At 38.2% G+C, this 13,058-nt stretch overlaps 1 protein-coding gene across 1 annotated transcript; it reads right to left on the minus strand.

Annotated features, from left to right (window-relative positions):
* Window positions 1–4,189: 4,189 nt before the first annotated feature.
* LOC307158354 (uncharacterized protein) lies at window positions 4,190–8,769 on the minus strand. Its single transcript, XM_079870843.1, has 2 exons — window positions 8,353–8,769; window positions 4,190–7,255 (listed from the first exon to the last, which is right to left on the minus strand). Exons 1-2 carry the CDS (start codon window positions 8,763–8,765, stop codon window positions 6,802–6,804), a joined length of 867 nt encoding a protein of 288 aa, XP_079726969.1. The 5' UTR covers window positions 8,766–8,769; the 3' UTR covers window positions 4,190–6,801.
* Between the last annotated feature and the right edge of the window lie 4,289 nt (window positions 8,770–13,058).

A 13,058-nucleotide genomic window follows, 5' to 3' on the forward strand; every position in this document is an offset into this window, starting at 1 on the left:
GATAAACACAAGAAACAGGCTTGAACTAACAACAGAAGAGTGGGGACAATATACAAGGACTCCGTGACAAACACTGAAACAGACAGGGTATATATACACAAGTGCTAACAAGGTGACGAGAAACAGCTGTAAGGCAATGAACAATCAGTGACAGACAGGATCATGGGAATTGTAGTGAGAATGCATAGACACCGTGAAAACTGAGGACCTCTAGTGTTTAACCCAGGGAACCACCAGACACTGTGACAGTACTATGACGGCTATTGACACAATCATATCTAGCAAGAACGTCCATGGTCTACAAGTTCGAGGACAGCACTTTAAGAACTACATCCAAGTACAGCAGGCCTACAGCCGTGACTTTATCCCGGTGGACAAGTCTTACGTCCCAACAAAGGAAACAGCCTTACTGTGGCCTCATCTGGCAGATGATTTGGATTTGATTTGGATGATTTGAATCTTGATTGGATATGACTGTCCATCAGCACTAGCTCCTCTTGAGGTTATCATTGGGGACAAAAATCAACCGTTTGCACAAAGATCAAAACTAGGATGGAGTATCATAAGCGCATCAAATCCTCACCTAGACAGACAAGGAAGTCAGAGCTTTGTGCATCGACTCACAGTAAAATAACTACCAATTCCATCGGCGACAGATGTTCTAAAAGCCCTAGAATCAGACTTCACCAAGAGAATTTATGAAGATAAATATGTTTCCCAGAACAATGTTCATTTCATACAGTTCCTCAGTGACAACATCACGCAGAAGAAAGGCTGACATTATGAGATGCCCCTCCCTTTCAAGGGCAATAGTCTACCCAACCTATCAAACAAAAAGAGGCTATTCCACAGTTCGCCTGCAGTGCCTTAAGAAGAAATTAAAGACCAGCAAACAATATTATGATCAATACAAAACATTCATGGAAGAAATAATTAACAAGGATGATGCAGAGCCTGCCCCTACAACATCTATGGGAGAGACTGAGTGGTACCTTCCGCATCACGGCATCTATCACCCCAGAAAACCAGACAAATTCCATGGTATTTCTCTAAACGACACTCTACTAACTGGGTGTGATCTTATCAATCCTCTGGTAGGAGTTCTTTACCGCTTCAGGAAGGAGGCCATAGCGATCATCTGTGATATCGAAAGAATGTTTTATCAGTTCTCCGTCACTCCTGAATCCCGCAATTATCTGAAATTCCTCTGGTGGGAAGGTGGAGATTTGGAGAAGGAACCACAGGAATACAGGATGGCGGTTCATCTCTTCGGAGCGGTCTCGTCTCCAGGATGTGTCAATTTTGGCTTGAAACAATTGGCACGGGAACACAAAGCTACCTATCCACTAGCATCAACATTTGTGGAGAAAAACTTTTATGTTGATGACGGGTTAGTCAGCGTCCCATCGGTTGAGGAAGCCAAGAAACTGATCACTGAGTCACAGGAGTTGTGCAAAAGAGGAGGCCACGCCTCCATAAATTCAACTCAAATGAGGAAGCAGCCCTCTCCTGCTTAGATCCCTCAGAAAGACCAGCAACCGTCAAACCTCTAGGACTGGATCCAACCCTATCAGAGCGTGCACTCGGCATTCAATGGTCGATTAAAACTGACACTTTCAGTTTTAACAGCAGCTTGAAAGATCAGCCTTCAACCCGGCGTGGTTGCCTTTCTGTCATTGCCTCTCTTTATGACCCACTTGGATTCATCGCTCCATTCAGCCTAACTGGAAAGCGTATACTTCAAGAGCTGTGTCACAGAGGCATCGGATGGGATGATCCACTTCCAGAAGATATGAGGCCACGGTGAGAGGAGTGGATAAATGGGCTTCACAGGTTGAAAGAGGTTTCAATTCCGAGATGTTACCACCCATATGACTTCTATAACATTGCCAGAGCAGAGTTGCATCATTTTTCAGATGCCAGCTGCATGGGATACGGTGCATGTTATTACCTTAGGTACAAAAATGACAAGGAAGTCCATTGCAGTCTCGTGTTGGCAAAAGCAAGGGTTGCACCCTAAAAGGTCACAAGTATCCCGAGACTAGAACTCGCGGCAGTTGTGGTTTCTACGAAAGTCAGTGTCATGTTAAAAGGTGAACTTGACAAAGATTGATGAAGAGGTTGTCTGGACAGATTCACAAGTTGAGCTTGGGTACATTAACAATGATGCCCGTAGGTTCCACATATTTGTTGCGAACCGTGTTCAGCTGATAAGGGATAACAGTGATCCCAGTCAGTGGCACTATGTGGACACCGCAGAAAACCCGGCAGATCATGATTCTCGAGGTCTTCGTGCTTCAGACATTCATTCAACAAACTGGCTGCGAGGACCGAAGTTTCTCTGGGAGTGTGAATTACTTCTAACACCTAGCGCTCCATCAGAATTACTCGTTGGTGATCCTGAAGTCAAGACAATTCAGGTGTTTGCAACAGAAGTCAAAAACTACAATGACATCCTCAGGCGAGTCAGTTTTCCTCCTGGACAACAATTCTTAAGGTGGTGGCAAGAATCAAGAGGCTGGGGTCTAAACAGAAACAACACAGTGAGTATGTGACTGTTAAGGAGCGTGAGAAGGTCTGCAGACGAAGTGATTAAGATCGTACAGCAGCAAGCCTTCCCCCAGGAGATAAAGATGCTTCAGGGTAAAAAAGACCTTCCAAACTCAAGCTCTCTTTTCCGTCTCGACCCTATCTGGTCTCAAGGACTCCTCCGTGTTGGTGGGAGATTGAAACAGTCATCGTTCTGTCAAAAAGTCAAACACCCAGTCATCCTACCAAATAACAGCCACATCACCAAGCTGATTGTGTCTCATTTCCACGCTAAGACATGCCATCAGGGTCGAAGCCAAACTTTAATGGAGCTTTGGGCCAATGGATTCTGGGTGATTGGTGGGAGCAAGTTGGTTGCTAAGCTGATACACACTTGTGTGTTTTGCAGGAAACTGCAACGGCCGACAGAGAGACAGAAAATGGCCGAACTTCCCAAAGAACGCGTCGAAGCCTCAGCACCTTTCACATACAGTGGCATGGACTGTTTCGGCCCTTTCATTGTAAAGAAAGCTCGCGGCTTGATTTTCACATGTCTATACTCTAAAGCTGTTCATATTGAAATGCTCGAAGATTTGTCAACAGACTCATTCATCAACTCATTGAGATGCTCCATCAGCCTGAGAGGAGCTGTTCAACAACTACGCTGTGACCAAGGCTCTAATTTTGTTGGCGCCAGGAATGAGCACAAGGAAGCACTTAAGCAATGTGACACTAAGCTACTGGAAATCTTTCTGACTGAGAAGCAGTGCGAATTTGTCTTCAATGCTCCCTCTGACAGTCATGCAGGCGGTGTCTGGGAACGCCAGATCAGAACTGTTAGAAATGTGCTGAATGCCACCTTTGCACAGTGCCCAGGTCGACTTGATGACGCCTCCCTCAGAACACTGCTATATGAGACCATGGCTATTGTTAACAGCCGTCCGTTAACAGTGGATGGAATCAATGATCCTCAGGCACTGGAGCCTATAACACCGAATCACCTCATTGAAATGAAATTTAATTCAAAACTCAAAATTTAGATGAAATCTAAAGTTGCTCTTCCTCCTCCTGGGGTATTTGGCACTCACCTCAGGCACTCACCTCAGCGCAACCTCAAAGTGAATGATATTGTCATTATTAAAGACGACAACCTCCCAAGAAATCAGTGGCAACTTGGACGAGTGATTGAGACTGTTCAAAGAAGTGATGGCTTAGTTCGTCGAGTTAAAGTGCAAGTTGGGGAGAGAAAACCTCATAAAAAAACAAGATCCTCCCTCCAAGCCCTCAGTTATTGAGAGACCAATCAAAAAATTGGTGCTACTCCTTGAGAACTGATTAGAAGAAAGGGATTGACAACACTGCACACTGCTTTATTATGCATGATGCTATATAGTTACACCTCTGATAGCTTAACTTCAGGCCATTCATTTCTTAGAGTCAAGAATTCCTGTACAATTCATTTACTCCTTGTATATTTGTTCATTCATTGTACTAGGATTTGGTGGGAGTGTAAATGTCTGATAAACTGCATTAATATTCTCCTACACAGTATTATATTTATATGTTAATAAGACACTGTAGTTCTACAGTGTCACCTTGTCTGTTCTGATTTTATTTTGAAAAGCGCAGTTTTTTTCTTCTTCTGATGTTTTTTGTGATGCTAAACTTCCTGCTACTCTCTCTTCACAATGTGGTGCTCACGCGTCGTCGGAAGAACGGTAAAAACTTGTAAACACGTTAGTTGTTTATCATGTTCATCCATTTGAATCTTGTAAAGAAAGAGTTTACATTGTGATTTACTTTATTATTTTTGTATTGTTCGTACGTTATTTCTAAGAGCTCTGAACTGTGAGGGTGTGTCGAGCTAGAGAGTATGCTAGCTGATGGCGGAAACTCTTTGATTAGCGCCCTTGGAGACCGGAATGAGGTATGAAGGAAAATGTGTGGAGTGTGTATTATCAGAAGAGATTTTGTTTAAGGAAAAGAGAATGTCATTACTTCATTTGTTTATGGGTTAATTGCACATTTCATCAATATAAAAACAATATATTCTTTCTGTGAACAACTATAATGCATTTAATTTAAAAGAAGCATGTGATATTTTATTTGTCATAAAGGCTTAAAAAACATTTCATATTGGTAAAATGTTAAAATGATTTGTATTGGGTGTAAACATGATTAATATAAGAACACGATTTATGTGCAAATTATTTGTTAAGCTACATAGAAGCATTTTGTATTTCTTCTGTTTTCTTCTGTAGTTTTCATGGTGCTTATGGTGCTCATTGAGAGGAAGAAATATATTGACACACGTTTGAAACTCTCTGCATCTTGATCAATAAATCCAAGGGGCCGCTACAATCACAACGAAACGGCTTATGACTCATTTGAAAAACAATTAATTTCACTGACTCAGAGTCGACTCTTACTTTTGAAAGACAATAACTTTATATACGGTGCACTTTCAGATTTAAAACTTTGCAAGATGTTTTCATTCACTTAGAGCTATGTTACACTCTAGTCTACATGAATGGTAATTTTCAAAAATCCATAACAGGGGCCATTTAAAGGTACATAAAAATAAAAAATAAAAATCTCACCGAAAAAAATTGCATTAAAAAATAGAAACATATCAAAATTTAATAAAATAAGTTTTCTGGACAAAAAAAAAAAGTATCATTTTAGGGCTTCGGACCAGCGAGGGAAGGATTTGTTACAAAACGTGAGGGAAGGATGAAGATTAAAATACTACATTACATAGCCCACAGTTATATTCAGTAGGGTGGTCCTTATTTTTAAAGTATCCAATTGTCATGCTCTTAACCCTCCAAATTGTTCCTTTATATAAGAAAATACAGCATGCCAATTTTTATGGCAGTAACATAATAATTACTGGTTGCTCAATAGCTTTAAACTTTCTGAGATTTTGATGATTTTCGTAAAAACAGATCATTTGATTTGGTATTGTACCTGGCTAGTAACATTTTTTTTTAAATCTCCATAAAAGCATCTAATGCACCATATATTCCTAAATATGTATTTTAGATACATATCTCAGTTTACTTATTGTAGAAACTAAATCCAAATGAATCCATCCATGACCGGGTTTAGCAGATTTACCTTTCCTGGTGCAATCAATACATATTTCTATTGATGACCACCTTGGTTATTGTTTGGGTTTAGAACACATTTTTTTGGTTTAAAAAATTACATTATGTTCCTTGAAATTGACCCGGAACTTTGGCCGAATCAAGCAGATTATCAGGAGGCACAGGCAACCATGCAATGAGTAGTCAATGATCACGCCGAGAGAGGAGTGACTCTGATTCAAGAATACAATGGCTATCTCACACACTCTGAAGAACAATTGTAGTTTCTCCTTCATGTGGTGGAAGATCACCGACGGATCTATCCAGACTGCAAAAAGTCAACACTGGCTGCTGAGCATCAGAAATGAGGGATTGTTGAAAACTTTGGGCTTTTTTGAGATTGTTGTCATTGTTGTCATGTCAGTGTTGCTCTGATTTCAATAAAATGTAGTTCATTTGCAGCAACTTTTAATATTACTTGCATATCACAATAACGCCACACAGCTTAACATAGGCAATCTTCCACATGATTGAGCTACCTCTAAATATCATTTATTTGTCAACATTTTTGCATATTTCTAATTTTGAAGTTAAAAGGAACAGTTTAAAAGGTTAAGACACTAACATTTTGCACAAAAAAAAATTGGACTTGATAAGGACTACCCTAATATTCAGAGAAGAGCATTTCTATTATTTTGATTATACCAGACAATGGAAAAAAACTGCTAAAACCAAACAATTAATGGAGAAAAATGTACTTTCAGAATGTAAGTGACAAAATTTATTCTAAAATAAATCTATTTGGTCCAACAGTCGTGGACAGATTCCTTACCTTTTATTGCAGTTTTTTTATTGCAGTTTTTTTTAATAGTTCTTGGTTTTAAATAATCAAATTTCTAAACTTTTCCTGAATTTGTCCTTACTGATTGTAATATAGTATTTTACATATTGATGTGCGCAATGAATTGTTTTGTGAATTCAAAACTTTCACTTAATGTATTAAAAATCAACATAGTAAATTAGCAATGTTTTTCCAGATTACATCCCAATCCAAAAAGTACATAAACAAAATAAATGTTCTCATCAATGCCTTCCTAAGACATGTTTAATGATGAAAAATAACTATACATCATGAAATAAAATAACATCATGAATATCAATGTCTGGGTCTCTGAGAGCTAAATCAACAATCAAAAGCATGTAAGTTCAGGTACCTCAGCTGTGAGATGTAGGGCAGACACTGAAGGAAACTCTTCATTTCACTCTCTTCCTCTGAACATCCTCTCAGCTCTACTGGTTTCTTCTCTGTCTGGAGTTTCAGCACTTCCAGGAGGACGGAGGTCTTTCTCTGTGAGAGATCTATGATCCAGACATCAGGTAACTGGAAAACTGACTGTAATGCTGGAAGGAAACTCCTGCCTGTTTGAGTCTCATAGTTCTTCACATGTGAGTAAAGATCCAGCAGGAAATCACTCTGTTTAATTCTGTTAGTCTCTTGATAAGGAAAAGATGTGTAGATGCAGACTGATGATAACAGTTTCAGCTTCTGCTCTCCTGTCTGTGTCTCAGTCTCTGCTGCTTTAGTGAAGAGTCTCAGAAGAAACTTCACTTCGTCACTGATATACATATAGTCAAACCTGTTTACAAAAGAAAATTAAAATGTTATATGTGTAGCAATTTAGCTCAAGGGATATATGAATATTTAAATATTAATGAAATATAATGAATAATTATGTGTCTGATTGGTCCAGTCGGCACATATGAATAGACATTACACAGAACTCTGAAAGGGCTCACACACACTGAATAAGAAGCGCAGCGATGGGTCTTTAAAATAGAAACACATTGTTTTCTATGAGTGTACGAACACCGGCAGCGTCACTCGACGTCTGTCCGCACAGATACAACACTGTTCATAATCCTGACGCACCACTGAACAGACTTATTTCAATTATATTAAATTTGTCCCAAATTGTTGTTAATGTACATACTGACTTCACCCTGTGCTGCAAGATACATTTAGTTTTACATTCATAGTTTTACAGCTTGAAATAAAGTCTAAACATGAATAAAGGGTAACAATTTATTTCCGATAGTCCACTTTAGACATTCAACTAACTATAAGTAACTTTGCAACTACACATCAACTAACTGTCATTAGAGTATTAGTAGACTGTCTGATTAATATCTGCTAATACTTTATGGTGATGCTCCCCCAACTGACATTCTACTGACTATAAGTAACTTGGCAAATACAAGTCAACTTATTCTACTAACCTGAACCCTAACACCTAACCATAAACTAACATTCTACTGACAGTCTAATAATACTCTAATGAGAGTTAGTTGACATGTAGTTGCAAAGTTACTTATATTTAGTAGAACGTCTAAAGTGGACTATCCACATAAAGTGGAACCGAATAAAGTCTAAACATATTGGAAAAATGTATAATAAACGTAACCCTTTATAATCTTTCATTTTGCCCTGCTGTGCCATTGCTATTATTAAACTAAAGAATTGTACATTAATTTAATTGAAAGAAAAATAGATAAAAGTTTGGTCACTTTTGCAATCTTGTACTGTACATCACGTAAATACATTATAGTTTTGTTGACTTTTAAAATTGAGCTTGTAGGCATAAAATGTGCGCAGATTCAAACCGATTCAAAATACAGTGAAGTGAAACTGATTGAGAAGTAGGTACAGTAAGTGAATATCCAAAAGTTCAGGTACCTCAGCTGTGAGATGTAGGGCAGACACTGAAGGAAACTCTTCATTTCACTCTCTTCCTCTGAACATCCTCTCAGCTCTACTGGTTTCTTCTCTGTCTGGAGTTTCAGCACTTCCAGGAGGACGGAGGTCTTTCTCTGTGAGAGATCTATGATCCAGACATCAGGTGACTGGAAAACTGACTGTAATGCTGGAAGGAAACTCCAGCCTGTTTGAGTCTCATAGTTCTTCACATGTGAGTAAAGATCCAGCAGGAAATCACTCTGTTTAATTCTGTCAGTCCATTGATAAGGAAAAGATGTGTAGGTGCAGACTGATGATAACAGTTTCAGCATCTGCTCTCCTGTCTGTGTCTCAGTCTCTGCTGCTTTAGTGGAGAGTCTCAGAAGAAACTTCACTTCATCACTGATATACATATAGTCAAACCTGTTTCCCAAAGAAAAAAATACTATAAACAGAGATAAATGATCACAAAATTCTGACAAAGACAAAAACGCAGAAATTCTATTTGTGCTTGAAAGCAAATTTCAGCTTCCTTTGTTATAAATAGTTTAATAAGTGCATCGGATGAAAGGGAAAAAAAATAATTTAAAACTCTAATTGTGAAAACAATTTTAAAATTAATATAACATATATTTTCATAAACAGATTCAGATACAGTGAAGTGAAACTGATCTGTATGGAAGTAAAATAATGTCAAATGTTTTTGAAACAAAAAGCCTGTTGAATTGCACTACTTGAAAAAAAAATAGGCATTGCATTAACCATGCTTGCATTTTAATGCATTGTATTTTTAGGGCTTGCATTTTTATGGGCTGAAATTCAACATGGTTGAATATTTAAGCTGTGAATATTTCAATTAAAAACATTTCAAACACATTTTCATTATTAAAAATTAAATAATCCATATTCACCTTTCATATTTCACTTCCAAAATATTCAAACTGTTTAAAAATACAACCTATAATATTCAACAGGCATTTTTCGGTCCATTTTATTTCGCTTTGCAAATTCGCTTCCACAAATTCAGTGGTTCAAATTCGACAGTAAATTCAACATTGACATCCAGGAACTGCAGGAAAAGCAATAGATTACCGAGCATACTCTCCATCTGCTGTTAGTCGATCTCACCAACAGGTGGTGCAAAAGCGCTTGTTGTTGACGAAGACCAGCAACAGTCAGAGAAAGCCATTCATTCATAAAACTCATTTAACAGCAATGTAAGTGTATTTGTGATTATTATGACGGCGGTTTTATGTTAAATTCAGTGTCTTCACGGTTACTTTTCCTGTGTAGCCTACATGCATCTTTCTCTACCGTGAACAAGATTATAATGTTATTCCCCGATGCGGATATACAGATCCAATGTTACATTTTTGAGGTTGACATATATTTCTCTTGGTTGTTTAGTTGCCTTAACTTTATATTGTGGCGATGTGCTGCATGCAGGCTATTAGGGTTTCCCTCAATACTTAAGGATTCCCCTGCTGGACATACTGTATAAAACGCTTAACGTAGCTTAATGTACTAATACAGTGATATTAAAAACCAAACTCGCAGGCAAGCAGATGGACTCAGAATAACGCGCAAAGCTTAATGCTGAGCGTTTCCCAGTGATATACTGGCATAAAGTTGGCTTGACATTGGACATTCGCACATTTAGGGACCATCTCTAAAGTGTATACGACATTGGTATACACGTTTCTAACTTCAATAGCATTTGAATAGAACGACTTACAGTCATAAAACCAACTGTAAAGTGTTCATTTAGTGTCAGGCATACTGCGCACCCTTTGGATTTTTGATATTTATTCAAAACAAATTAAAGTTTGCTATTGAAGTTAGAAACGAGTATGCCAATGTTGTATGCAACTTTGGAGACGGTTCCTAAATGTGCGAATGTCCAATGTCAAGCCAATTTTACATTTATTAGGCTAGTCATTTAGCAGACGCTTTTATCCAAAGTGATTTACAGTTAAACTAACAATAGGAGGACAAGAATATGCAAGTGCTATGACTCTTCCCAGTTTAAGCTAATGCAATACACGTAGGCATAGCCTACTATACTATACTATATAGGCCTAGAGAGAGAGAGAGAGAGAGAGAGAGAGAGAGAGAGAGAGAGAGAGAGAGAGAGAGGAAGAGAAGAGAAGAGAAGAGAAGAGAAGAGAAGAGAAGAGAAGAGAAGAGGAGAAAAAGAGAAGAGGAGGAGAAAAGGAGAAGAGAAGAGGTGAAAAAGAGAAGAGAAGAAAAAGAGAAGAGAAGAGAATAGAAGAGAAGAGGAGAAAAAGAGAAGAGAAGAGGAGAAAAGAAAAGAGAAAAGAAAGTGTTAGTATTAATGATTAAGTGTTGATTTTGTGCCAGTATTTTACGAAACGCTCAGCATGAAACTTTGCGCGTTAAGTTCATATTCTGAGTCCATCTGCTTGCCTGTAGCCTATATAGTAGCCTACAGCCTACATTCCCAATAAGGTGCGAGCTTGGTCTTTTATATCACTGTATTAGTCCATAAAGCTACATTAAGCGTTTTGTCCCGACGGAAGGGGAATCCTTGAGTATGAGGTATTGAGGGAAACCGACTATAATCCCGTTCATGGTAGAGAAAGCTGATGACATGTAGGCTACACAGGGAAAGTAACAATGAAGTTATTGAATGAAACATAAACACAGCTTTTGTGTCTTTATCATCTTTTCCGCATATATACTGACACAGATAATCATTTTCATTTTATGAATAAATGGCTTGCTCTGACTGTTGCTGGTCTTCGTCAACAACAAGCGCTTTTGCACCTCCTGTTGGTGAGATCGACTAACAGCAGATGGAGAGTATGCTCGGTAATCTATTGCTTTTCCTGCAGTTCCTGGATGTCAATGTTGAATTTACTGTCGAATTTGAACCACTGAATTTGTGGAAGCGAATTTGCAAAGTGAAATAAAATGGACCGAAAAATGCCTGTTGAATTTTATAGGTTGTATTTTTAAACAGTTTGAATATTTTGGAAGTGAAATATGAAAGGTGAATATGGATTATTTAATTTTTAATAATGAAAATGTGTTTGAAATGTTTTTAATTGAAATATTCACAGCTTAAATATTCAACCATGTTGAATTTCAGCCCATAAAAATGCAAGCCCTAAAAATACAATGCATTAAAATGCAAGCATGGTTAATGCAATGCCTATTTTTTTTCAAGTAGTGCAATTCAACAGGCTTTTTGTTTCAAAAACATTTGACATTATTTTACTTCCATAGATCTAGAATAGGCAAGTGAATATCCAAAAGTTCAGGTACCTCAGCTGTGAGATGTAGGACAGACACTGAAGGAAACTCTTCATTTCACTCTCTTCCTCTGAACATCCTCTCAGCTCTACTGGTTTCTTCTCTGTCTGGAGTTTCAGCACTTCCAGGAGGACGGAGGTCTTTCTCTCTGAGAGATCTATGATCCAGACATCAGGTGACTGGAAAATTGACTGTAATGCTGGAAGGAAACTCCTGCCTGTTTGAGTCTCATAGTTCTTCACATGTGAGTAAAGATCCAACAGGAAATCACTCCGATAAGGATTATAATCATCCCACTCTTCATCAAAAGGGAAGGTTTTGTAACTGCACACAGACGACAGCAGAGTAGAGAATCTTGTTCCTGTAACTGTGACATTTTCTACAGCAGCAACACTGAGATCCAGCAGGAATTTCACTGCAGACTTCATTTCTTCATCATAATATAATTTAAACCTGATAAAATACAGAGAAATAAAAATCCTGTTAATTTATGACAACATACAGCATTTATAAATCAACTATATAGTGCACAAAACAATTATTATAAGATAATAAGAAACATAAAAGAAACATTAATATAAGAGGAAAGAATCTAATGACATTTATTACACTATTACACTTTCCAAGGTCCATATACAGTATAACGTGTAGCGTCTGGACTGAATCACGATGACCGATTCAGTTTTAAAGGGGTCATATAATGGTACATGCACTTTTACAAGTTGATAGTACTGAAATGTGTGTTGGCAATGCCTGTACACAACCATCATAAAAGGATAAAAATCCATACAGTGGTTTTTTTTTAAATCTCCTTGTTTTCCCCTCTCTCAAATCAAGCTGTTCGATTTTGTGACGTCACAAAATCGACGCCCCTCCCACGATTGTTGATTGACAGCAGCGTTTCAACACAGACCCGCCCTCGCTCGTGAGCGAGCTGTCTGTCATCATAGTCCGCGCAGCAGCAATGCTTTCATGTTTGGGTGAATCATTTCACCAGAGTGCTTTATAAACGAGAACATTGAAAAAGGTATTAGCTCCTGTCTGAGTATGTGTTGTTACTGTGTCTAATGACTGTCATTGTCTCACAGACTGGTTATTTTTTGAACAGATCAGTAAAATGTTAGTGCTTCAGCCCTGACAGTTGTACCTAACACTGCATAGATAAACGTTACGCATCACTGACAAGCCTACATTTACCGGAAAAAAGTTTTTCATGACCATTAGCTGTAACATCAATCTGTCAATGAACTAACGTATACATCAGTAAACACATAGCGTTCGTATCTCACTACTCTACCCTGCCAGTACACACAAAGATAGATCAAAGTGACATTACGTTAACCAACCATTCAGAAACGTCCTGTTTTCCAACTCCGGTTCAAATTGATACGGTTGCACAGTGTCCTCAGAGACTCCCGCTGCCAATCTTC

The sequence above is a fragment of the Squalius cephalus genome, assembly GCF_949319135.1.
Source record: "Squalius cephalus genome assembly, chromosome: 1".
Taxonomy (NCBI): Eukaryota; Metazoa; Chordata; class Actinopteri; order Cypriniformes; family Leuciscidae; genus Squalius; species Squalius cephalus.